Source organism: Mustelus asterias, chromosome 26, assembly GCF_964213995.1.
Source record: "Mustelus asterias chromosome 26, sMusAst1.hap1.1, whole genome shotgun sequence".
Classification (NCBI taxonomy): domain Eukaryota; kingdom Metazoa; phylum Chordata; class Chondrichthyes; order Carcharhiniformes; family Triakidae; genus Mustelus; species Mustelus asterias.
The window spans coordinates 40,999,215-41,026,586 of NC_135826.1; the positions used below are offsets into that span (position 1 = coordinate 40,999,215).

A 27,372-nucleotide genomic window follows, 5' to 3' on the forward strand; every position below is an offset into this window, starting at 1 on the left:
AGTCACTATTTTATATGTCTGGCACCTAGTTCTAGTCTCCCACTTGAGAGGAAACATTTTCTCTGTAACCAATCAAACCCGAGTATAAATTTGAAAAACTTTATCAGTTTAACCCTTCAGGTCTTTGCAAGAGAAAAATGATCCAATCTATCCAGGTGGAACCTCTCAGTTCTGCTATCATCCTCATGAATCTTTTCTGTGAGTCCTCTATATCCCTTTTCTAATATTGAGACCAGATATTGCACAGTATTCCAGCCGTAGGATTATATGAAGTGTGTTCTTACACACACAAGCACACGCACCACACACACAGTCAGTGCTGGATTACTCAATTGTGTTCATCCTCCAACCAACATACAAATGTTTAACTGGACATTCATCTCATTACCATATATGGCTATGGTTGTTTTCCCTCAATGGTGACTGTAAACTCCTTCAGAAACTATTTATCTGTCATGAAATGCTTTAGGATGCGATGAGATTGTTGAAGGCGTTATATAAATGCAGGTTCTCTATATAGAAAGGAAGTTGCTCGCTGGATTTGATTATGCAACATGACTGATATGCAATGTCTAGTTGATGCAAACAAAGCTACGGATCAGGTGCTGGAAAATGGGATTAGGATAGATCGGTGCTTAGTGGCTGTCACAGGCATGATGGGCCAAAGGGCCGCTTTTTGTGCTGTAAACTTCGAGGACATTAATTTATTTGTGAACTGCATCATCATGGCACAAACAACAAAACGTAATTAAAATCCCTTCAGTAGAGACCGTGAGATGTTTTATGGATTTTGTGCTTCTTCCCCATCATTGCCTCTAGGCACAGAGGAGAAGGAGGCCAATGGGCCAATCAGATTACAAAGAAGTGGCCAACCTGCTCTCTCCACATATCCCTGCTAAGGTTTATATTTTCAACTGCATCTCCAAACAAATATAAATAGGCAGAAAGTGATGCCTTTAAATCATATGAGGTTGAGATGCTGGCATGAGATATGGCGTGGGTTAGCACTGCTGCCTCACAGCGCCATGGACCTGGTTTCGATTCCCAGCTTGGGTCACTGTCTGTGTGGAGTTTGCACGTTCTCCCCGTGTCTGCGTGGGTTTCCTCCGGGTGCTCCAGTTTCCTCCCACAGTCCAAAGATGTGTGGGTTAGGTGGATTGGCTATGCTAAATTGCCCCTTAGTGTCAGGGGGACTAGCAGGGTAAATGCATGGGGTTATGGGGATAGGGCCTGGGTGGGTTGTGGTTAGTGCAGACTCGATGGACCAAATGGCCTCCTTCTGCACTGTAGGATTCTATGATTCTATGAGAAATAGAATAGACAAAACTGGGAAATATAACTTGCCCTACCCATCCCATATTGACAACAATAGAGTCTGGGAAACAATAACTCAACCCTCCTAGTCTATTAGAATGGAAATAACGCAGGAGTTCCTTCTTTGCCACAACCTATTGATATTTGATGTTGGAATTAGTAAAGTGCATGATTTAAAAAACGGATTTGGACGGGATCTCTAATCATAAAGACAGTTAGATGTTAATACTGGGGACTGGAACATGGGCAGGAACTTGAGCTACCGCAGTGTCCTCTGGGAATTGTAGTTTCTTCGCTATTGGCCGCAATGACCGGAACCGGATTAGGAACTACATCCCCCACAATGCCTGGCGGCCAGGGCAGGGCCGCGCCGTGCTGCACTCTGGGATTGTAGTCCTTCCTGCGCAGGCGCGGCCGGGCCAAAAGGCGGAAGAAACTACAATCCCCAGAAACCCCCGCGCGGCCAGTCTCTCCCCCTCGCTTCCGCTCTCTGCTCCCCCATCAAAGATGGCGGCGGCCGCTGAGGACGGGAGGGAGGCGCCGGCCGGCTCGGAACCCGAGCCCGAGGCTTCAGGCCCGATGGAGCAGAGACCCAGCACCCGCTCCAACCCCGAGGGGGCGGAGGACAGGCAGGATCCGCCTGGGCAAGGGGCGCAGGCCGGCAGCAGGGAGGGCGATGGCGAGGCCGGGACTGAGAGCCCGGGGGTCGGGGGAAGGACCAGGAGCAGCCGGAGGAGGCACCAGGAGCAGGAGGCTCAGGCCCAGGCTCACAGCCTGCCGCCATTCCAGCCCCAACCCCCAAATCAACCCCAAACCCAGCCCCAAACCCAGCCCCAGCCCCAAAGCCAGCCCCAGGCTAAACCCCAGTCCCTGCCCCAGTCTCAGAGCCAGCCCCAGTTCCAAAACCAGCCTGCTCCCTCAGGCCAAGCTCCATTCCTGCCCCAGTCACAAAGTCAACCCCAGTTTCAGCCCCAGCTCCAGCTCCCAACACCGTTCCAAAGCCACCCCCAGCCTGAGACTCAAATCAGGACTCCGAAGGTTAACTGTCCGGAGAAAGTGGTGAGTTCAATTGACCTTTAGAGTTTAATTATTAGTGTCACAAGCAGGCTTACATTAACACTGCAATGAAGTTACTGTGAAAATCCCCTAGTCGCCACACTCCGGCGCCTGTTCGGGTACACTGAGGGAGAATTTAGCACGGTCAATGCACCTAACCAGCACGTCTTTCGGACTGTGGGAGGAAACCGGAGCACCCGGAGGAGAGACACTGGGAGAACATGCAAACTTCGCACAGTCACCCAAACCGGGAATCAAACCTGGGTCCCCGGTGCTGTGAGGCAGCATTGCTAACCACTGCTGCCGTACCGCAGGTTATGCTGCGACGCTTCACCAAAAAAAACACTGAATACATAAGTGGTTGTAGAGGGTTCGTGGATCTTTCGGATTTAAAAGAAAACAATGTTCTGTGAAAGTTGCCAGTTACTGATCTGAGACCATTTGAGGATTGTATGAAGGAAGTTAAACTGCCAGTGATGTGAAATGTAGGAGTGTGAAGTGCTTCTTTATTTATTTTTAGCAGGTCTTGGTATAAATGATTTAGCAAACAGTATGAAATTTGGACATCTGTAGAAAGCATTCGGCTTGTTGAGCTGAATGGACTCCTCCCAATCTTTTCATATGTTCTATTTGTGAGCAGTAAGGGTAACGTGAAAGCTGTCACTGCCTGTAGCATTGTAGGGGAGATGTAGGAAATGCATCCCGTGAGAGAAAGGCAATCAGTACAGCAGAGTCACGACTCGACTGCTATTTCTTGGCTTCCAATCAGAACTCTTCAACCAAACCCTTTTAACTTGACCCACTTCTCAAGCTACAATCACTCGCACACGGTACCTGAACCATGAATTGCAACGCACTCCAAACCTTTTATCTTTCAAAATGGAAATTATGTCTGGAGCGACTAAGTTGAGCTGTGTAAGGGCATAAGAAAGAGGAGCAGGTATAAGCCAGTCAGCTCTTCCATTCATTCGGAACATTGCTAATCTTCTATCTCAGTTCCAATTTCTCGCACTATCCCATATCCCCGGTTCTCTTAGTATCCAAAATTCTACTGAGCCCAGCTTTGAAATTGCTTAACAACTGAGCGTTCATTGCCCTCTGGATTAGAGAATTCAAAAGATTCATAATCTTTTGAGTAAAGAAATTTGTCCTCATCTCAGTCCTAAATGGCTGAACTCTTACTCTGAGACTGTGACCATGAGTTCGAGACACGTGATTCAGGGGGAAACATCCTCCCGGCATTAATTCTGTGAAACTAAATATTAAGGGTGCTGAAAATCTGAAATATAAACAGAAAATGCTGGAACTATTTGGTTGTTCACGCGGCATCTTTGGAGGAGACAAAACAAGTTCATATTCAGGCAAGTGATCTTTTGTCAGAACACATCTGGTGAAAGATCACAGATCTGAAATGTTCAACTTTTATTTGCCTCCTCAAGAATTTCATGTTTCACTGAGACCAGCTCATATTCCTTGCAGTTTAGGAAGATTGAAAGTATAGTTTACGCAATCCATCCTCATAGAACATTCCCTCATTCCTGAAGAAGGGCTTGGCTAGTTATTGACTGTGATGCGTTACTGGGTGGACAGTTTGTTTGGGTTATTCCGGTCGGTCTGCGTGTGCCAACTGTCTGCTTATGACGCAGAGACACATCTCAGGTTCTCCTCATTCTCTTTCCAGATCATCTGTTTGGACCTTTCAGAGGAGATGTCACTGCAGAAGCTGGATTCGATGAATGGGTTAGGCCTCTTCATGCTAATGTTTTTGAACTCGCCTTCTGTCATCGTCTGCTGAACAAGCTGGGGTTCAGAAAGCTGGAGGTTGGGGTGGGGGGGGGGGGGGGGGTTCACCTAATAGAGGTCTTTAAAATTATGGAAGTGTTTGATAAGAACAAAGAAAATTACAGCACAGCAATAGGCCCTTTGGCCCTCCAAGCCTGCACCCACCATGCTGCCCGACTTAACTAAAACACCCTACCTTCCAGGGATCATATCCCTCTATTCCCATCCTATTCATGTGCTTGTCAAGACGCCCCTTAAAAGTCACGACCGTATCCGCTTCCACTACCTCCGCCGGCAACAAGTTCCAGTCACCTACTACTCTGTGTAAAAAATCTGCCTCGTACATCTCCTTTAAGTCTTGCCCCTTGCACCTTAAACCTGTGCCCCCTAGTAATTGACTCTTCCACCCTGGGAAAAAGCTTCTGACTATCCACTCTGTCCCTGCCTCTCATAATCTTGTAGACGTCTATCAGGTCTCCCCTCAACCTCCGTCACTCCAGTGAGAACAAACCAAGTTTCACCAACCTCTCCTCAGAGCTAATAGAAAAAATGCAGAGGCAAATCTAGGGGTCATGAATATAAGACAGTGACTAATAAATCCATTCGGGAAGAATATCTTTACGCAGGGAGTGGTGAGAATGTGGAACTCGCTACCACCAGGAGTGGTTGAGACAAATGGCATGGATGCATTAATTGCAAAGCTGGACAAACACACAAAGACTCAGAGGCTATTGCAGATTTGTATAGAATCATACAGCACAGAAGATGCCCTTCGGCCCATCGAGTCTGCACTGACACATTAGAAACACCTGATCTCCCACCTAATCCCATTTACCAGCACTTGGCCCATAGCCCTGAATGTTATGATGTGCCAAGTGCTAATAGGAAAAATGCAGAGGCAAATCCAGGGGCCGTGAATATAAGACAGTGTTCATCCAGATACTTTTTAAAGGATGTGAGGCATCCCGGCTCTACCGCCCTCCCAGGCAGCGCATTCCAGACCGTCACCGCCCTCTGGGTAAAAAAGCTTTTCTTCAAATCCCCCCTAAGCCTCCTACCCCTCACCTTGAACCTATGTCCCATCGTGACTGACCCTTCAACTAAGGGGTACAGCTGTTCCTTATTCACTCTGTCCATGTCCCTCATAATCTTGAACACCTCGATCAGGTCGCCCCTCAGTCTTCTCTGCTCCAATGAAAACAACCCAAACCTATCCAACCTCTCTTCATAACTCAAACGCTCCATCCCAGGCAGCATCCTGGTGAATCTCCTCTGCACCCCCTCCAGTGCAATCACATCCTTCCGATAATGTGGTGACCAGAACTGCACACAGTACTCCAGCTGTGGCCTCAGCAAAGTTCTAAACAATTCCAACATGACTATAGGAGGAGGTTCATCTGGAGCATGAAAATAACCGGTTCCTGTTCTGTAAATTTACCTAATTATCGTACAGATGTGATTTGGGTGGTAATGTTTAGTATTTGATCAGTCTGTGCCATGTAATTTAGAAATCACATTTAGGATTGTATTGGCTACAGAATCAGGCCAGTGGCCCAACCGGTCCATGCTGTGTTTCGGCTGAACTCAAACACTCTCCAAATTTATCATTGTAACCTTCCCCCACAAATGCTAGTCCAGCCTCCATTAAATGCATCTATTTGCTTCAACTGCTTCCTACAGTGGGTAGTTCCACGTTCTCACCACTTCCTGGACAAGCTTGTTGACATGTCTGTCCAATACAAATTAGGAGCCGGAGTAGGCCACTCGGCCCTTCGAATCTGCTCGACTATTCAACAAGATCATGGCCGATCTGATTGTAACCTCGACCCCATATTCCTGCCGACCCCCAATAATCTTTCATCCCCTCATTAATTAAGAATCTATCCAGCTCTGCCTTAAACAGAGACTCTGCTTCCATTGCCTTTTGAGGAAGAAAGTTCCAGAGACTCGTGCCCCTCTGAGAGAAAGAAAATCTCCTCAGCTCAGTCTTAAAGGAGCGACATCTTATTTTTAAACCGTGGTTCCTAATTCTAGATTCGCCGATGTATTTTGAAAGATGTGCGGGTTAGGTGGATTGGCCATGTTAAATTGCCCCCCTTAGTGTCAGGGGGACTAGGGTAAATGAATGGGGTTATGGGGATAGGGCCTGGGTGGGATTGTGGTCGGTGCTGACTCTATGAGCCAAATGGCCTCCTCCTGCACTGTAAGATTCTACGATTCTTGGACATGAGGAAGCATCCTCTCCAGATCCACCCTGTCAGTACTCCTCAAGATCTTAAAGATTCTAGTCTTTGATCACGGGTCTAAATAGTCAGGTTTGGCTTTGAGTGTGGAGGAAGTATGCTGCTGACCGGGTGGGTAGATACTATTGTGTTTGATCACTGATTTGATCAAGTGAGGAGGGTTTTTGATTTGATTTGATTTATTATTGTCACATGTATTAACATACAGTGAAAAGTATTGTTTCTTGCGAGTTATGCAGACAAAGCATACCGTTCATAGAGAAGGAAAGGAGAGAGTGCAGAATGTAGTGTTACAGTCATAGCTAGGGTGTAGAGAAAGATCAACGCAATGCAAGGTGGGTCCATTCAAAAGTCTGACAGCAGCAGGGAAGAAGCTGTTCTTGAGTCGGTTGGTACGTGACCTCAGACTTTTGTATCTTTTTCCCAAAGGAAGAAGATGGAAGAGAGAATGTCCGGGGTGCGCGCGGTCTTTAATTATGCTGGCTGCTTTGCCGGGGCAACGGGAAGTGTAGACAGAGTCAATGGATGGGAGGCTGGTTTGCGTGATGAATTGGGCTACATTCACGTTTGTAGTTCCTTGCGGTCTTGGGCAGAGCAGGAGCCCAGACCGAGCTGTGATACAACCAGAAAGAATGCTTTCTATGGTGCATCTGTAAAAGTTGGTGAGAGTCGTAGCTGACATGCCAAATTTCCTTAGTATTCTGAGAAAGTAGAGGCGTTGGTGGGCTTTCTTAACTATAGTGTCGGCAGATATTGCTGTCATTGGGTTTTTAGAACTTACTGTGGAGGTGTTGTTATGTTGGAAAAAACCCCTGGTGTGAGGTTTTATCTCTGGTGTCGCCCTCCCGAGAGCTGCTGATTTTCAGCCAGTTTGAATCACTCCACATGATAGCATGAAGCAGCTGAACACACTGAATACAGCGAAGGCTGAGCTCCAGCAACATCCTGGCTGCAGTGTTGTGGATATGTGTGCCAAAAGTAGCTGCAACTTGAGTCAAGCTTTTCCAGTGCAGCTAAAATCCTGGTATCTACCTGATGAAGTCAAAAAAAGCCCAGCCTGTACTGTGCACAAGGAGAGGACTAACCCAGTCCAACCACTTACTGCCCCTTGCAATCATTGGCAAAATGATGGAATTCACAGAATCACAGAATGCTACAGTACAGAAGAGGCCCTTCCGCCCATCTGGGTTTTTAAAAAAAAGGGCGGCATGGACAAGTTGGGTCAAAGGGCCTGTTTCCATGCTGTAAACCTCTATCACTCTGAGTCTGCACTGACGCATGAAAGGCGCTGACCTGCCCACCTAATCCCATTTGCCAGCACTTGGTCCATAGTCTTGAATGTTGTGGCGTGTTAAGTGCTCATCCAGGTACTTTTTAAAGGATGTGAGGCATCCCGCCTCCACCACCCTCCCAGGCAGCGCATTCCAAACCGTCACCACCCTCTGAGTAAAAAAGGTTTTCTTCAAATCCCCCCCTAAACCTCCCACCCCTCACTTTTAACTTGTGTCTCCTCATGACTGACCCTTCAACTAAGGGGAACAGTTGCTCCCTGTCCACCCCTCATAATCTTGAACATCTCGATCAGGTCGCCCCCTCAGTCTTCTCTGCTCCAACGAAGACAACCCTGTCAGCAGCGCTATCAAGGGACACTCGGACAACTAACATGGCGGAAGAGCATTGCGATACACTTGCAGAACCAAACCTGGAAGGACAGATACCAGAAAATCCACGTAGAATATGGTCTCTCTCTCAACGTGCAGAGGATAGCTGAGAATGAAAAATCGAATATGGAGAAAACATCTGAACAGAGAGTGGATCTGCTATCCCTCCCGATTCATGCGTATCTGGATCAAACGGTGGTACCCATTCTTTTGCAAGGCCTTTCAGTTCTGACAAAAGAAAGATCTCCCAATTCAATTGAATTCTTGGCCACAGCTGCTGAAGAACAAGTCTCAGTTGAAGAGAGAAATTAGTTTGTAGAATCACACACAACTGAAAACTTCAGTTCCATTCCGTTCAGGAGGGGGAGATGACTCTTAGAAACCCTACAGTGTAGAAGGAGGCCATTCGGCCCATCGAGCCTGCACCAACAAAATCCCACCCTATCCCCGTAACCTCACATATTTACCCTGCTAATCCCCCCCCCCGAAACTAGGGTCAATTTAGCACGGTCAATCAACCTAACCCGCACATCTTTGGGCTGTGGGAGGAAACCGGAGCACCCGGAGGAAACCCACGCAGACACGGGGAGAACGTGCAGACAGTGACCCAACCTGGGAATGGATCCCGGGTCTCTGGCCCTGGGAGGCAGCAGTGTTAACCACTGTGCCACCCTTAGAGTATCACGATTTGCAAAAACGATTAAAAGGGGAAAAAATGAGCAAATGCAGAAGACCAGAATATACATGAAGTGGCCCATTATCTAAATAAAGAATGGCAACTGCACATTTCTTCACCATTTCCTGTTATATAAGTAAACATTATGTTAAATGAACCAGTTGTGTTTTAAAACAAAATAACCTGTTCACTGATGCTCAGTTTGTGTTCTACTGGAACCATTCAGCTCCAGGCCTCATTATAAACTTGGCTGAAATATGTACAAGTGAGTTAAATCCCGGAGGTGATGTTAGAGTCTCAGTCTTGGAATCAAAGCAGCGTTTGACCGAGTGTGACATCAAGGAATCCTAGTAACAATGGAAATCGGGGAGAACTCTCCAATGGATGGAGTCATACCTCGATGAGGGTGGTTGTTATGGTTACGTTGTTATGGTTGTTGGAGGCCAGTCATCCCAGCTCCAGGGTGTTGCTGCAGGAGTTCCCAAGAGACTGAAGTACTTTCAACCCTCTTCAGCTGCTTCATCAATGACTTTCCATCCGTCATAAGGTCAGAAGTGGGGATGTTCGGCGATGATTGCACAATGTTCAGCACCATTCACAACTCCTCAGATACTGAAGCAGTTCATGCCTAGATACAGCAAAACCTGGACAGCACACAGGCTCGGGCTGATAAGTAGAAGTAAATTCAATAGGAACTTTCAAAGCTCAATCAGATGATACATTGAAGGGGAAAATATTCAGGGCTATGGGGAAAGAGCAGCAGGGAGGAGCTAATCGGATAGCTCTTTCAAAGAGCTAGCATAGGAATGATGGGCTGAATGTCATCCTATGTGGAGATTCTATAGTAATGAATTGGCTTGACAGCTTATTGGACAGGGTGGGGAGGGGGTTGTTATTGGGGTTGATTTTGATCAAGTATTGGGAATTGTTGAATTTGATTTTGGTTCTTTTTCTTTCTTCAGTTCAAAAACAAATGCATTAAATATTGCTCAGAAAATGATTGAAATGTTTGTCCGGACAAAGCACAAGATTGACAAGCGGCACGAGTTTGCCCTCGTGGTGGTGAATGACGAGGTGACTTGGGTAAGAGCAATGTCTAAACTCGGGCAGGGGGCGGTGGGAACCTGCACAATAGGCCCCCTAGATAACTCTGACCCCCTCACTCCAGTGGTCTCCATTGGAATGAATCTTACCTGTTCATCAACGACCAACCAACCAACAAATCATTTGTTGACTGTTGATGATTTTCTGTCTTTTACCTTCCCACTCAGTTTTGCCATGGCAACAGTTAAAAATGAAAGTTTATTTATTAGTCACAAGTAGGCTTACATTAACACTGCAATGAAGTTACTGTGAAAATCCCCTAGTCGCTACACTCCGGCGCCTTTTCGGGTACACTGAGGGAGAATTTAGCACGGTCAATGCACCTCACCAGCGCATTTTTGGACTGTGGGAGGAAACCGGAGCACCCGGAGGAAACCCACGCAGACACGAGGAAAACGTGCAAACTCCATACAGACAGTGACCCGAGCCGGGAATCGAACCCAGGTCCCTGGCGCTGTGAAGCAGCAGTGCTAACCACTGTGCCGCCCCTGGTCATGGTGTATTGACAAGCTCAGGCCACTAGAATGCAATATTATTGAATATTCGTGAGAGATTAAGTCTCATTAAGCAGGTTGTCCTCTAGTAGTGGTGTGTGATGTTAGCTATTACACATGGACTTTCTCTCCTTCCAGTTGTCAGGATTCACCTCCGACCCCCGGGAGGTTTGCAGCTGCCTGTATGACCTGGATACCAACGTCTGTGAGTCATTCAGTATCCTTTTGCAATGGATGTAAAAATCCCCTGGTATGGAGTACAGCGTCACTGCAAAACTCTACATTTAATCTCCATCCAATGCCTGGTATTGGAGAATGTATTGACTTTAAGATGTGAAACCCCTGTGTGGAATGCTCTGTGCAGTTGTTATTGGGAGTAGATGAACTGCCAATACATCTCCAAGTTTCACATTGAGAAAACAGTGAAAAGTTTCCAGTAATATAATAGATTCTGACCTTCTGAACCTGTGTTGGGTCTGAAGTGAAGACTTCCAACTGTATAACACTGGGGTACAGTACTGGTGGGGACGGGTCTGTCACTGTATAACACTGGGGTACAGTACTAGTGGGGACGGATCTGTCACTGTATAACACGGGTACCGTACTGGTGGGGACAGGTCTGTCACTATAACACTGGGGTACAGTACTGGTGGAGATGGGTCTGTCACTGTATAACACTGGGGTACAGTACTGGTGGGGATGGGTCTGTCACTGTATAACACTGGGATACAGTACTGGTGGGGATGGGTCTGTCACTGTATAACACTGGGATACAGTACTGGTGGGGACGGGTCTGTCACTGTATAACACTGGGGTACAGTACTGGTGGGGACGGGTCTGTCACTGTATAACACTGGGGTACAGTACTGGTGGGGACGGGTCTGTCACTGTATAACACTGGGGTACAGTACTGGTGGGGATGGGTCTGTCACTGTCTAACACCAAGAATCAATTGGGTTGAATGGCCAGTTTCTGTGCTGTGTAGATGTTATGTAATTCCTTATTCTTTTCCTTAAAGTCTATTTTCAGATCTGGATGGACTATTTAATCTCATGTGAGTCTCAAGATTATTTAATGGAGTTGTGCTTGGGTCGGGGTGTCCAGCGTCTGGGTTGGGGTGTCCAGCGTCTGGGTCGGGGTGTCCAGCGTCTGGGTCGGGGTGTCCAGCGTCTGGGTCGGGGTGTCCAATGTTGCTTTGCTATATGCTGCTTTTGGCTGGGATGTGGGGGGCAGGGTGAGGGAAGTTCTTGTACTGGTTTGAGTTACCAGCTGAATCTGGGTTTTGCTCCAATTACCTTTCATTTTTAAAAAGATAAACTGCCCTCTGGGCTTATTGATCAATGGGGAATTGAACGTGAAAGTAATAACTGCCTTTGACATAGAAAATTCCCTATTGGGACGCAGTGACAATGGGTGTTACCGTTCAGAGGTTGCAACGAAGATTGGAATGCATTTCTGTGGCGCTTCGTAGGACCTCAGGGTGACCAGAAGTGTGTTCTAGCCAATGGAATGCAGTCAGTGTTGTACCGGAGGAAACACAGCAGCCAAGTTGTGCATTGGAAACACCGATAAAAAGCAATGTAATAACCACCAGAGAGTCTGCTAGGTGATGTCGATTCAGGGATAAATATTGGGAGAACTCCCCTATTCTTCAAAATAGCGATACATAGTCTTCTACATCCGTCTGAGAGGGCAGACGGATCATCTGCTGAACAAAAACAGAAAATGCTGGAAAATCTCAGCAGATCTGACGGTATCTGTGGAGAGAGAATAGAGCCAATGTTTCTGGATGACACTTCATCAGATCCCATGGCCGGCAGTCGTATAGTCTGGAAAACACCCAAAATCGTCTGAAAAAGCTCTGACGAAGGGTCATTCACTTGAAACATTGGCTCTATTCTCTCTCCACAGATGCTGTCAGACCTGCTGAGTTTTTCCAGCATTTTCTGTTTTTGTTTCAGATTCCAGCATCCGCAGGATTTTGCCTTTATCATCTGTTGAACATCTCAGCTGAAAGACATTAAGAAGTCTCACAACACCAGGTTAAAGTCCAACAGGTTTATTTGGTATCACGAGCTTTCGGAGCACTGCTCCCCCTCACCTGATGAAGGGGCCGTGCTCTGAAAGCTCGTGGTAGCAAATAAACCTGTTGGACTTGAACCTGGTGTTGTGAGTCTTCTTACTGTGCCCACCCCAGTCCAACACTGGCATCTCCACATCATCTGAAAGACGGCATCTCTTGACAAGGTAGCACTTCCTCCGTACTGCGCTGGGGTGGCAGCCTAGCTTTTGTGCTCTAGTGGGATTCGAGCCCACAACCTCAGAAGGTAGAGAGTGCTATACACGGAGCCATGGCTGACTGTGATTCAGGGTCGAATGAGAGACATTGCTGAACCAATTACTAATATTGGTCCAGCCAATCCGAGAGTATCCTATTCAGCAGTATTATTATTCAGGGCTAGGGTGAGGCTTTTAGCGATGGCTGCCTGGCTTTGCAGCGAATCATGGACATTCTCGCCACACCTGGACTGTAGGTCCTGCAAATTATTTGACATTAGAGGAGCGGGAATCACAGCCAAACATCTCAGTGACCAAGCACTCTTTCCGGTCTTGGGGAAGAGACCAATAAGTGCAGCTTTGATGCTCTTGCTCTCTCAATCGTCATTATCAACCTCTGAGAATTTATTGCTGTGACCAGTTTGTTTTTAATCTCATCCCGCAGACAGCAGAAGATTGAACTGCCGGTCACGGAAAATGTTCAGACTATCCCACCACCATACATTGTCCGGATGATTCTGGTCTACATTCGAACACCCTGCCACCCGCAGTCCGTCTCCATTGAGCGACTCAATGTGAGTAAGGAATGAGATTTCTCTTCCTGCCTGAACCTCGTGTTAATTATATCTCTGTCTCCCTGCGTGCTCCAGCCAAAATCTGGCTGAATGATGCTGGGAGAGGGCCAATATCTGCTTTCTGCTGCTTCACTCAAGTGGCCAATCTTCATGCATGAGTATTTGAAGGCGGGGGGGGGCGCGGGGGGGGGGTTTATTTCTTACATGACTGTTTGTCAGATCTTGCTCTTTGCAAATGGCTGTCATTACAGAGTGAAAAAGTCTCGGAATTCCTAGTCAGTCATTCAGGACGTTGGGGAGGAAAAAATCCTTCACTCAGTGGTTGTGGATCTGAGGAATTCTCTGCCCCAGAGAGGTGTGGATGCCCCACCCTGGAGTGTATTCACGTCTGAAATCGGTGGATTATTGGGCACTAAGGGAATGGCGGGATTGGGGAAGTGGGTAGAACGATGAAGATCAGCCATGATTGTCATGGTCATAGAGGTTTACATCATGGAAACAGGCCCTTCGGCCCAACTTGTCCATGCCGCCCTTTTTTTTTTAAAAACCCCTGAGCTAATCCCAATTGCCCGCATTTGGCCCATATCCCTCTATACCCATCTTACCCATGTAACTGTCTAAATGCTTTTTAAAAGACAAAATTGTACCCACCTCAACTACTACCTCTGGCAGCTTGTTCCAGACTCTCACCACCCTCTGTGAGAAAGAAATTGCCCCTCTGGACCCTTTTGTATCTCTCCCCTCTCACCTTAATCCTATTCCCTCTAGTTTTAGACTCCCCTATCTTTGGGAAAATATTTACTTTCTAGCTGATCTATGCCCCTCATTATTTTATAGACCTCTATAAGGTCACCCCTCAGCCTCCTACGCTCCAGAGAAAAAAGTCCCAGTCTATCCAGCCTCTCCTTATAATTCAAACCATCAAGTCCTGGTAGCATCCCAGTAAATCTCTTCTGCACTTTTTCTAGTTTAATAATATCCTTTCTATAATTGGGTGACCAGACCTGTACACAGTATTCCAAGTGTGGCCTTACCAATGTCTTGTACAACTTCAACAAGACGTCCCAACTCCCCTATTCAGTGTTCTGATCAATGAAACCAAGCATGCTGAATGCCTTCTTCACCACTCTGTCCACCTGTGACTCCACTTTCAAGGAGCTATGAACCTGTACTCCTAGATCTCTTTGTTCTGTAACTCTCCCCAATGCCCTACCATTAACTGAGTAAGTCCTGCCCTGGTTCAATCTACCAAAATGCATCACCTCGCATTTGTCTAAATTAAACTCCATCTGCCATTCATCAGCCCACTGGCCCAATTGATCCAGATCCCATTGCAATCCGAGATAACCTTCACCGTACACTATGCCACAAATCTTGGTGTAATCTGCAAACTTACTAACCATGCCCCCTATATTCTCATCCAAATCATTAATATAAATGACAAATAACAGTGGACCCAGCAGCGAACCCTGAGGCACACCGCTGGTCACAGGCCTCCAATTTGAAAAACAATCCTCTACAACCACCCTCTGGCTTCTTTCAAGAAGCCAATTTTGTATCCATTTAGCTACCTCACTCTGGATCCCATGAGATTTAACCTTATGCAACAACCTACCATGTAGGTTGTCAAAGGCCTTGCTGCAGTCCATGTAAACAACATCGACTGCACTGCCCTCATCTACCTTCTTGGTTCCCCCTTCAAAAAACTCAATCAAATTTGTGAGACATGATTTTCCGCTCAAAGCCATGCTGACTGTCCCTAATCAGTCCTTGCGACTCCAGATGCCTGTAGATTGTATTGAATGGCGGAGCAGGTACAAAGGAACAAATTGGTGATCCTGTTGTTCATGTTCTCAAGAGAGGCGCTATAGAAATGCAAGTCTCTTCAGGCAGTGTTGCAACTAGTCCCCCAAATTTGTTCGCCTCCATCCCCTCTGTGGGAACTATCTCAGCATCAGCCCCAATTTTTTAAATTCTGAATGTACATTGTTAATGGAGACCCTTGTTCCAGTTCACTGATGGACACAAAAACTTTATCTTTAAATCAAATCACATTTTTACTGGGAAAATGTAAAAAAATACTTATGACTGCAACAAGACTGATTCTTTTACACTGCATCACAAGTCAATGCTTCTATTCCCCAATAAATGTACAATGTACGTTTACAAACATAGATTTTAACTACTTATATTTATCTAATAGACCTGTAAGGGTGTCTCTATCCACTTGTGCTGGACAGGCATGGAAAGAGCTTCAGACTTCATCGCGCTTACAGCTTGAGGTTCCTTTCTTGCTTCTGTTCTTCTCCTTGATTCAGTTCTTCAAAACTCCAATATTTATTCTTTCGAGACTGGCTGAAAGTCATACATTCCTACACGTCAGCACTGACCAGAGGCACGTCATTCAAATTGGTTTACTGCAGGCTCCCTGAACTTAGGGCGGTGTCCTCCTTTATCTTAGCGCTCAAAATTAGTCTTCTGGCTCCATTTGTATCTGCTTCCTGTCCATCTGATTGGATAGAAAGGCTTTATTATGCACTGTAAGACCAAAGACATTTGTCACAAGTAAACAGCAGTCCACGTGTTCAGCCTGGAGTAAAACCTGCCTGGTTCAATACTGATTAGAAGAGGAGGCCATTTGATGCCTCAAGCCTGCTCTGCCATTCAATTAGATCATGGCTAATCTGTATCTCGATCACCTTTACCCTGTCTTGCTTCTGTAACCCTGAATACTCTTGTCCCACAACAAACTTGTCAATTTTTGCTCCAGTCTTGTTATCTGCTCTTAGTGATTATTTGGTATCCAGTCCCCTCCCTGGGTTGAAGATGTGACAAGCCTGGTTTAGAACATAAGAACTAGGAGCAGGAGTAGGCCATCTGGCCCCTCAAGCCTGCTCCGCCATTCAGTAAGATCTTTTCATGGACTCAGCTCCACTTACCCACCCGCTCGCCGTAACCCTTAATTCCTTTTATTATTCAAAAATCTATCTATCTTTGCCGTAAAACATCAATGAGGTAGCCTCAACTGTTTCTGCTTTTTAAGAAGCGGCACTTGTTGTAGGAGCCAGGAGGTTACTCGTTGTGACATGTTCACCCTTCACTGCCTGGTGTAAACCCTGTGGTTTCTCCACTTCTCTCCTCAGAAAATTCTGCAATCTCCTTACTTTTTCTTTGACGTGATTTACATTCACAATGGGACAGAAGAAATGGAGGAGGAGACTGGCTGCAAGGTAAGGAGTGTTTTGCATTTCTCTATCACACATGCGCCTTTTTCCTCTTTCTTGGCCTGTTTATACTGCAGCTTTTTAATCGAGTTGGTGCAGGATCTTCCGAGGGACAGTGAAGAATGAACCCCAATTTATACAACATCTCAGGAGGTCCTCAGGCATTTCACCACCAATGACATGCTTTTCATTGTTGTCATAGAAAGCATTCTTTCTGGTTGTATCACAGCTTGGTATGGGCTCCTGCTCTGTCCAAGACCGCAAGGAACTACAAAAGGTTGTGAATGTAGCCCAATCCATCACGCAAACCAGCCTCCCATCCACTGACTCTGTCTACACTTCCTGCTGCCTCAGCAAAGCAGTCAGCATAATTAAGGACCCCACGCACCCCGGACATTCTCTCTCCCATCGGGAAAAAGATACAAAAGGCTGAGGTCACGTACCAACCGACTCAAGAACAGCTTCTTCCCTGCTGCTGTCAGACTTTTGAATGGACCTACCTCGCATTAAGTTGATCTTTCTCTGCACTCTAGCTATGACTGTAACACTACACTCTGTGCACTCTCGTTTCCTTCTCTATGAACGGTATGCTTTGTCTGTATAGCGCGCAAGAAACAATACTTCTCACTGAATGTTAATACATGTGACGATAACAAATCAAATCAAAAATCAAATTTTAAAAAATCACAATTGTAGCAAAATGCAGTCACGAAATTGTAGCCACCAATCAGAGCTCTCAAACTGTCATCGAATACATAGCCTCTTTATCTATTTCTGGTGTTTTTGGGTAAGGCCAGGGATATACCAGGAGAACTCTTAACTTTTCTTCAGATAGTGCCATGGGATAACAGAGCCTTGATTTAATGATTGATTCGATTGACAGCACCTCTGATAATGCAGCACTCCCTCAGTACTGCAGTGGGATGTGTTAGCCTAGACTTTGTGCTTGTGTCTACGGAGTGGGTGCGAGGCCAAGGTGATCAAGGGGACCAGCCAATCCAATTCCAGACAAGACACTTACCGCAATCAATTTTTCAATGCAGATCTTGGAATGCATGTTTAATTTTGGATTTGTTTGTTTGTACAGGAAGCTTATTCATTTTTCAATAACTTGGATACTAAGGGGACCAGCTACAAGTACGATGTGTCACTCACTGGTCAAGCCGTAGAGCTACATAACTGCATGGCCAAGTTACTTGCACACCCGCTGCAGAGGCCCATTCAAACCCACGCGGTTTATAGCCTGCTTGAGGACGAGGAAGGAGTGGAAGTGGAAGCAACTGTTTGATGGGAGAACATTAGCGAGAAGCGAATTAAAACCCTCTCTCTCTACATGTTGGGGAAGTCTCCATGTGGGTCTGTGTGTTATACAGGGTGTTGGTTACAGTTAACCTCCAGAGCAACCTCGCTCCGTAATAAATCTGAGTGCTTCTTGTGTTGAATCCCCAATAACACGTGACCAGTTTTTTCTCTGAGCTGTTTCTACCCTCCTGCTCCTGGACTATTCTCCTGTTGTTGTGGGTTGAATTTTACCTGCTCAAACTAGCTCAATTGATGACATTTTTTCTGTGAAATTAGAAAATAGTATAATTTAAACAAGGGTGCTGATGGAAATCGTGAGCAAGTTGGCACCAATATTTACACATGTCAATGCACCTCAACACAGACTGACAATCCCGATATTCCCTCGACTAATACAGCCATCCCCTCCTTCCCCCCCCCCCCCCCCCCCCCGTGTTATATAGACCTATACCCCAGAGCACCTTTTGGAAGAAGAGTAAAATGCACTCCAGTCTCCTGCCCAATATTCATTCCTCCAATCAGCATCACTTGTTTCTCTACGTTGAAAAACTGACTTGTGTTTCAATGGCTCTAACGTGCTTGGATATAGACGCCTCACCCTGTAACTCCAGCCCATTCTGGCCTTGGCTGGATGTGTTAAGTGCTACAGTGGGTACTTGCGCACTGAGCTCTTTCACACTGAGGTTGAGCAGTGGCCTGAGAGTATCCTCGCTTTCTGCTAGACTGCAGATTTCCCCATTACGTTGGAAATGCCTTGGCTTCAGGACCCACTGCAGAGAGTTGAGCACGTAACCCAGTCTCTCACTTTGCGCAGCACCGGGGGAAGTGCTGTGTCACCTTAGGGCAGGATGTTCAATCAGGATCTTGTCTGCCTAGTCTAGTTGATGTTAAAGATTTCATGGCACTATTGGAAGCAGAGCATGTGGGTTCTGGCTACCGACTGATTCATTCCGATATGTTTGTGACATTACTGTGCATAATGGCTGCCGTGCTTACCTTAGTCTTTGCACTTCAGAGTAATTCATTAGATATGAAGATTTTCAAGAGGTTTAAAATACGACTGGCGAAAGAAATATAACTGTGTTGAAGGAAAACAATTATTGCCAATTTCTATTTGCTTTTAACAAGAAAATAAAGCTACTGAAAGAGTTTGCGGAGTCTTTAATGTGACATCAAATGTTCAACAAAAACAGGCCATTCAGTGCAGTGTTTATGTCCCACACAAGCCTCTCCGTATCTATTTCTTTGTCTTTATCTAGTTTTCACCTTTTTGACTCATCTTACTGATTGCTCACATGAAAGATCACAACCACTTTGATGTTTGGTTTGCAAGTTTGACCTGGGTGTTTCTCCTGCTGGCTTCTGTCTGAGAGGGAAAGCAACTGGGGTTTTTTTTCTTTATTCTTTCAAGGGATGTGGGCGTCACTTTTGTCTCAAGGCCGTAGAACTGAGTGGCTTGCTCGGCCATTACAAAGGACAGTTAAGAGTCAACCACATTGCTGTGGGCCTGGAGTCACATAAAAGTTTATTTATTAATCACAAGTAAGGCTTACATTACACTGTGAAGTTCCCCTAGTTGCCACACTTGGGTGCCTGTTCGGGTCAATGCACCTAGCCAGCACGTCTGTGGGAGGAAACTGGAGCACCCCGAAGGAAATCCATGCAGACACGGGGAGAATGTGCAAACTCCACACAGACAGTGACCCAAGCTCAGAATCGAATGAGGCAGCAGTGCTAACCACTGTGCCACCCACTTGTAGACTAGACTAGGTACAGACTGCATAAGTGAACCAGATGGATTTTTAACAATCCTGGCTGGAGACAATACACATCTCTTTAACCTGTGCTTAACCCTCTCTCCACTCACATTGTCTGCACCTTTAAGACTTGATTACCTGTAAAGACTCGCACACCAACCATTATTTTGTAAATTGAGTTTGTGTCTTTTATGTGCCCTGTTTGTGAACAGAACTCCCACTCACCTGATGAAGGAGCAGCGCTCCGAAAGCTAGTGGCGTTTGCTACCAAATAAACCTGTTGGACTTTAACCTGGTGTTGTGAGACTTCTTACTGTGTTTACCCCAGTCCAACGCTGGCATCTCCACTTCTTGATAGAAGTTAGAGGGTGGTTGTAGGGGGTTGTTTTTAAAACTGGAGACCTGTGACCAGCGGTGTGCCTCAGGGATCAGTGCTGGTCCACTGTTATTTGTCATTTATAGCAATGATTTGGATGAGAATATAGGAGGCATGGTTAGTGAGTTTGCAAATGACACCAAGATTGGTGGCATAGTAGACAGTGAAGAAGGTTATCTCGGATTGCAACGTGATCTTGATCAATTGGGCCAGTGGGCTGATGAATGGCAGATGGAGTTTCATTTAGATAAATGCGAGGTGATGCATTTTGGTCGATCGAACCAGGGCAGGACTTACTCAGTTAATGGTAGGGTGTTGGGGAGAGTTACAGAACAGAGAGATCTAGGGGTACATGTTCATAGTGAGTTGAAAGTGGAGTCACAGGTGGACAGAGTGGTGAAGAAGGCATTCGCATGCTTGGTTTCATTGGTCAAAACATTGAATACAGGAGTTGGGACGTCTTGTTGAAGTTGTACAAGACATTGGTAAGGCCACACTTGGAATACTGTGTGCCGTTTTGGTCACGCTATTATAGAAAGAATATTAAACTAGAAAGAGTGCAGAAGAGGCTTACTAGAATGCTATCGGGACTTGATGGTTTGAGTTGTAAGGAGAGGCTGGGTAGACTGGGACTTTTTTCTCTGGAGTGTTGAAGGCTGAAAGATGATCTTATAGAGGTCTATAAAATAATGAGGGGCACAGATCAGCTAGATAGTCAATATCTTTTCCCAAAGGTAGGGGAGTCTAAAACTAGAGGGCATAAGTTTAAGGTGAGAGGGGAGAGATACAAAAGTGTCCAGAAGGGCAATTTTTTCTCACAGGGTGGTGAGTGTCTGGAACAAGCTGCCAGAGGTAGTAGTAGAGGCGGGTACAATTTTGTCTTTTGAAAAGCATTTAGACAGTTACATGGGTAAGATGGGTATAGAGGGATATGGCCCAAATGCGGGCAATTGGGACAAGCTTAGAGGTTTGAAAAAAAGGGCGGTATAGACAGGTTGGGCTGAAGGGCCTGTTTCCAATGCTGTAAACCTCTATGACTCTGACTCCAATGAAATAATAGCTTTCCTTAAATACCAAAACTGCTTACAATACTCCAGATGTGGTCTCACCAGTACGTTGTACAGTTGCAGCAAGACTTCCCTGTTCTTATACTCCCAACTCCCTTGAAATAAGAACCAACATTCCATTAGCCTTCCTGATTACCTGCTGTACCTGTGTGCTAGCTTTCTGTGTTTCGTGCACCGATCCCTCCAAGTCCGCATTGTGTTGCAGCTTTCTGCAGTTTTTCTCCATTTAAATAACACTGTTCTTTTGTTCTGCCTTCCAAAATGAACTTCACATTTTCCCACATTCCTCATTTGCCAACTTTTTGCCCACTTAACCGATCAATTTCTTTTTGTAAACTGTTTGTATCCTTCTCGCAATGTGCCTTTCCACCTATTTTTGTGTCGTTTGCAAATTTGGCTCCAGTAAATTCACTTCCTTCCTCCAAGTCATAAATATGTGTTGTAAACAGTTGTGGTCCCAGCATTGATCCTTTCGGTAGCAATAATAGGACGACAGATTATTATTTGAATGGGTATAAATTGAGGGAGATGGATATTCAGCGAGACCTTGGTGTCCTTGTGCATCAGTCGCTGAAAGTAAGCGTGCAGGTACAGCAGGCAGTAAAGAAGGCAAATGGTATGTTGGCCTTCATCGTGAGAGGATTTGAGTATAAGATCTAGGGATGTTTTACTGCAATTGTACAGGGTGTTGGTGAGGCCACACCTGGAGTATTGTGTGCAGTTTTGATGTCATTATCTGAGGAAGGATGTCCTTGCTATAGCGGGAGTACAGCGAAGGTTTACCAGGCTGATTCCTCGGATGGCAGGTCTGTCATGTGAGGAGAGACTAAGTCAGTTAGGATTATTTTCACTGGAACTTAGAAGAGTGAGAGGGGATCTCATAGAAACTTTAAAAATTCCAACAGGGTTAGACAGGATAGAAACCCTACAGTACAGAAAGAGGCCATTCGGCCCATCGAGTCTGCACCAACCACAATCCCACCCAGGCCCTACCTCCATATCCCTACATATTCTAGCCACTAATCCCTCTAACCTACACATCTCAGGACACTAAGGGGCAATTTTAGCATAGCCAATCAACGTAACCCGCACATCTTTGGACTGTGGGAGGAAACCGGAGCACCCGGAGGAAACCCACGCAGACACGAGGAGAATGTGCAAACTCCGCACAGACAGTGACCCAAGCCGGGAACCAAACCCAGGTCCCTGGAGCTGTGAAGCAACAGTGCTAACCACTGTGCTACTGTGCCGCCCTAAAGGATAGATTCAGAAAGAATGTTCCTAATGGTTGGGGGAGTCCAGAACTAAGGGTCCTCGTTTGAGGATTAGGGTTAAACCTTTTAGGACTGAGGTGAGGAGAAATTTCTTCACCCAGAAAGTGGTGAATGTGTGAAATTCACTACCACAGAATGTAGTTGAGGCCAAAACGTTGTGTGATTTCAAGAAGAAATTAGCTATAGCTCTTGGGGCTAAAGGATCAAGGGATATGGCGGGGCAAGGGGGGGATCAGGATATTGAATTTGATGATCCGCCATGATCAAAATGGCGGATCATCAGGCTCGAAGGGCTGAATGGCCTCCTCCTGCTTCTAGTGATAGAGACCATGAAACTGAACTGACTATGAACTGACGAAGAATCATCCAGACTCGAAACATTAGTTCTGTTCTCTCTCCACAGATGCTGCCAGACCTGCTGAGATTTTCCAGCATTTTGTGTTTTTGTTTCAGATTCCAGCATCCGCAGTAGTTTTCTTTTATATTATTTGAAAATATTACTGATTGTTGTCAAAAATCCTTCTAGCTCACTAATGTCCTTTAGAGAAAGGAATCTGGTCTGGCCTATATGTGACTCCAGACACACAGCAGTGTGGTTGCCTCTTATCCGGCCTCTGAAATGGCCGAGTGAGACACTCAGTTCAAGGACAATTAAGGATGGGCAACTAATGTTAGTGATGCCCACATCCGGGGCGGCAGGGTGGCACAGTGGTTAGCACTGCTGCCTCACAGCACCAGGAACCCAGGTTCAATTCCGGCCTCGGGTGACTGTCTGTGTGGAGTCTGCTCGTTCTCCCCGTGTCTGTGTGGGTTTCTTCCCACAGTCCAAAGATGTGCGGGTTAGGTTGATTGGCCATGCTAAATTAACCCTGGTGTCAGGGAGATTAGCGGGGTAAATATGTGGGGGTATGGGAATAGGGCCTGGGTGGGATTGTGGTCAGTGCAGACTTGATGGGCCGAATGGCCTCCTTCTGCACTATAGGGATTCTATGATCCCATGAAAGAATTAAAATATTTTTGAAAAGAATTGATAGGGTGTAGATAGAAACAATTCCTTCAAATGGAGAGGATTCTAGGACATAAGCTTAAAAACCAAGTCAGGCCATTCAGGAGAGAAGTTAGGAAACACTTTTTCAAAGGGTGGGAGAAGTGTGGAACTCTCACCCATGAAACGGACAGATTTTAGCTCAAATGATCAATCTCAGAACACCAGAGCTTTGCGAGTTAAAATGGTTAAAAGGATCTAGATGGATACGGAGCCAGGTCAGGCTGATGAAGATGTAGCCATGATATCATTGGGTAGTGGAGCTGTCTTGGGGGCAGTGGGCAATGTTCTTTACATTTCTGATCTGTTTTTAAGTGCCTGTGGGATTTTCCCCTGTTGGTTATAGAATAATCGAATGGTTACAGCCTAAAAGGAGGGCATTTAAACATATTTAGTGCCTGCTCTCTCAGGAGCAACTTACCCAGTTCACTTCTCTTCCCTTTCTCTTCAGCTTGCATTTTTTTTCTGTTCAGATAATTATCCAATTTCCTTTTGAAGGCCTCAACGGAATCTGCCTCCACCACACTCTCGATGGATCAAATGACCCACTTCTATTTATGATCTTATGAAGCAGATCACACAGGGTTTAAGCTGATTGACAAATAATGCAATGGCAAATTCAGACAAAAAAAAAACCTTTTTTATGCCACAAGTGGTTAGGATCGGGAAACTACTGCCTCAGAGTGTGATGGAGGCAGATTCAGTCGTGGCTTTCAAAGGGGAATTGTTTTATTTTCTGAAAAGAGGAAGGTCTGCGGGGCTACAGGGAAAAGGCAGGGGAGTGGGACGAGGGGAGTTGCATTTGCAGTGAGCCAGCACAGATACAATGGGTCAAATGGCCTCTTTCTCCGCTGTACCCATTCTACAATTCACTCTGAGGCAGTGCATTGCAAATCCAATTCACGCACTGCATGACACTTTTCCCCTCATGTTCCCTGGGTGAATCTAATCCCTCCCCCGTCTTTGTAGTGTTAAAATCCTAACCGACAACAATCCCACCCAGGCCCTATTCCCATAACCCCATGCGTTTACCCTAGCTAGAATTGTGTAGAATTGAGAATGTTCCAGTACAGGTGTGCTGGAAAGATGTGTACATCAGGCAGCTTGGCCATGCTAAATTGCCCCTTAGTGTCCAAAGATGTCTAGGTGAGATGGATTAGCCAAGGTAAATGTATGGGGATGGGGCGGAGTTAGGGGGGGGTAAGGTACTCCGTTTGAGAGAGTCGGTGCAGACACAATGGGCTGATTGGTCTCCTTCTAGAATCATAGAATCCTTACAGTGCAGGAGGCCATTCAGCCCTTACTGTCTGTTAGCTCTCTGCAGGAACAACTCAGTTAGTCCCACGCTCCAAGACTTTTCCCCACAGTCCTGCAAATAGTATCCGTACAGATAATTGTCCAACTCTCTTTTGACAGTCAGAATTTGAATTTGCTGTGGGAGATTAATAAATGGCTGCACGGTGGCACAGCAGTTAGCGCTGCTGCCTCACAGCGCCAGGGACCCAGGTTCGAATCCCAGCTTGTCGGTGTGGAATCTGCACGTTCTCCCCGTGTCTGCATGGGTTTCCTCCGGGTGCTCCGGCTTCCTTCCACAAGTACGAAAGACGTGCTGGTTAGGGTGCATTGGCCATGCTAAATTCTCCCTCAGTGTGCCCGAACAAGCGCCAGAGTGTGGCGACTAGGGAATTTTCACAGTAACTTCATTGCAGTGTTAATGTAAGCCTGCTTGTGACACTAATAAATAAACAATACAGGGGGCACCAGAACAAAGCTGGAGGATTTTTTTTTCTTATTTGTTCATGGGACGCGAGCATCGATTGCTCAGCCAGCATTTACTGCCCACCGCTGAGGGCAGTTGAGAGTCAGCCACATTGCTGTGGTCTGGAGTCACATGTAGGCCAGACCAGGTAAGGACGGCAGATTTCCTTCCCTAAAGGACATTAGTGAACCAGATGGGTTTTCACAGCAATCAACGATAGTTTCATTATCGGTTCTTAGGTCATCCCGACACTTGTTATCCAGCCTGTCGACACTTTACACATACTGATCATACATAACTGCTTCCACTTATCTATTAGCACTGGTGATTACCTGTAAAGACTTGTTATTCAGGGTCATAGAATCATAGAACCCTACAGTGCAGAAGGAGGCCATTTGGCCCATCGAGTCTGCACCGACAACAATCCCACCCAGGCCCTATTCCCATAACCCCATGCGTTTACCCTAGCTAGTCCCTCTGACACTAAGGGGCATTTTAGCATGGCCAATGCACCTAACCCGCACATCTTTGGTCTGTGGGAGGAAACCGGAGCACCCGGAGGAAACCCACGCAGACACGAGGAGAATGTGCAGACTCCGCACAGACAGTGACCCAAGCCGGGAATCGAACCCGGGTCCCTGACGCTGTGAGGCAGCAGTGCTAACCATTGTGCCACTGTGCCGCCCCAGGTGTGGGGTGGCACGGTGGAGGTCTTTGATTTATTGTCACCTGTATTGGCATACAGTGAAAAGTATTGTTTCTTGCACGCTATACAGTAGTCTATACTTATCCATTGACAATCTTGATTACCTGTGAGTGTCGGGCGAACGTCACTCTGCCTATATATTCTGTAAGAAGTCTCACAGCACCAGGTTAAAGTCCAACAGGTTTATATGGAATCACAAGCTTTCGGAGCGCCGCTCCTTCTGACTCACCTGACGAAGTAAGAAGTCTCACAACACCAGGTTAAAGTCCAACAGGTTTATTTGGTAGCAAACGCCAATAGCTTTTGGAGCGCTGCTCCTTTGTCAGGTGAGTGGGAGACAAAGTGGGTGATGAAGGGGCAGCGCTCCGAAAGCGAGTGGCGTTTGCTACCAAATAAACTTGTCGGACTTTAACCTGGTGTTGTGAGACTCCTTGCCGTGTTTACCCCAGTCCAACGCCGGCATCCCCACATCATGACTACCATCGTCACCTGACAAAGGGCAGCACTCTGAAAGCTTGTGATTTTAAATAAACCTGATGTGGTGTGACCTCCCATCTGATCAGACTTTTGATTCAGATTTCACTATTTGCATTGCTGGGATTTGAACCCAGAGAAATACCCTGGATAACTGGTCCAGTGACAATACCACCGCCTCCTTGGCAACATGTGGACTGAACCTCAGTAAATAAATAATAATGACATTTAGAGGAGGGCACAAAGCGATGAATGAGGAGTTGAGACAGTCAGGGAGGTCACCAGCTCTGCCTGAGAGTCTCCATGGAGCTGGCTGCAGTGCATGCTGGGGGTTGTAGTTTTATTTCCGGTTCCGACCGTTCCCACCGGAAGCAGCCCTGACACGGCGGAACTACATCCCCCGGCATGCACCGTGGCCGGCCAATAGCGCGGGCGCCGCTCGATCACGTGTAACGCTGACCTTCCGGCGCAACCAAACCCAGCGGGCGGAAGCAGCCGCCGCCTGAGTGACGCCACGATAGGCCAATCAGCAGACGGCAACCGGCCGCCCGGCCGGGGTAGGGACCAATGGGGGGGCGGCGGTGGGAGGCGGGTCGGACGCCGGCAGCAGGTTTGCATGAGGCGGCAGAGTGATGCGCAGCTTGTGGGAAGATGGTGAGTGAGACAGGGAGAGGCCGAGGGCGGGAAGCGGGCCTCAGCGGGGCGGAGGGACCGGCCAGGGAGGAGCAGAGTCCGGGGCGGGGGGTGGGGAACAGTGTACAGGGTCCCGGGGACTGAGGAGGGGGAGAGGCGGCGGCGGCCGGGCGGAGGAAGGGAGGCCCTGAGGAAGGCAGTGAATGTGGGGGAGGGGAGGGAGAGTGGGGGAGGGGGAGCAACACAGAGAGGATAGAGAATAATAGAATCAATATCCCCCCAGTAACCCAGCCCAGTGTCAGAGCGACAGACCCATCCCCACCAGTACTGTACCCCAGTGTTACACAGTGACAGACCCATCCCCACCAGTACTGTACCCCAGTGTTATAGTGACAGACCCACCCCCACCAGTACTGTACCCCAGTGTTATACAGTGACAGACCCGTCCCCACCAGTGCTGTACCCCAGTGTTATACAGTGACAGACCCGTCCCCACCAGTACTGTACCCCAGTGTTATACAGTGACAGACCCATCCCCACCAGTACTGTATCCCAGTGTTATACAGTGACAGA

General features: G+C 46.7%; 2 protein-coding genes across 8 annotated transcripts in view; both read left to right on the plus strand.

Annotated features, from left to right (window-relative positions):
* Positions 1–1,815: 1,815 nt before the first annotated feature.
* On the plus strand, positions 1,816–18,857 carry babam1 (BRISC and BRCA1 A complex member 1). Of its 2 annotated transcripts, XM_078198594.1 has the most exons (9): positions 1,816–2,080; positions 2,111–2,373; positions 4,052–4,110; positions 9,695–9,815; positions 10,469–10,547; positions 11,360–11,384; positions 13,053–13,182; positions 16,326–16,412; positions 17,494–18,857. In XM_078198594.1, the coding sequence occupies exons 1-9, from the start codon at positions 1,822–1,824 to the stop codon at positions 17,692–17,694; spliced, it is 1,224 nt and encodes a 407-aa protein (XP_078054720.1). In that variant the 5' UTR covers positions 1,816–1,821; the 3' UTR covers positions 17,695–18,857. The 2 variants fall into 2 exon arrangements, with proteins under 2 accessions (XP_078054720.1, XP_078054719.1); XM_078198593.1 differs by having other exon boundaries at positions 1,816–2,373.
* A 7,883-nt stretch (positions 18,858–26,740) lies between these two features.
* dda1 (DET1 and DDB1 associated 1) overlaps positions 26,741–27,372 on the plus strand; it is a 33,278-nt gene continuing 32,646 nt past the window's right edge. For 4 of the 6 annotated variants that reach the window (XM_078198609.1, XM_078198608.1, XM_078198610.1 and 1 more), the window contains exon 1: positions 26,741–26,820. In XM_078198609.1, the coding sequence (XP_078054735.1) occupies positions 26,818–26,820 (3 nt within the window). In that variant the 5' untranslated portion in view covers positions 26,741–26,817. The remainder of the gene's footprint in view (positions 26,821–27,372) is intronic. The other 2 variants (XM_078198612.1, XM_078198611.1) reach the window with 1 other exon arrangement.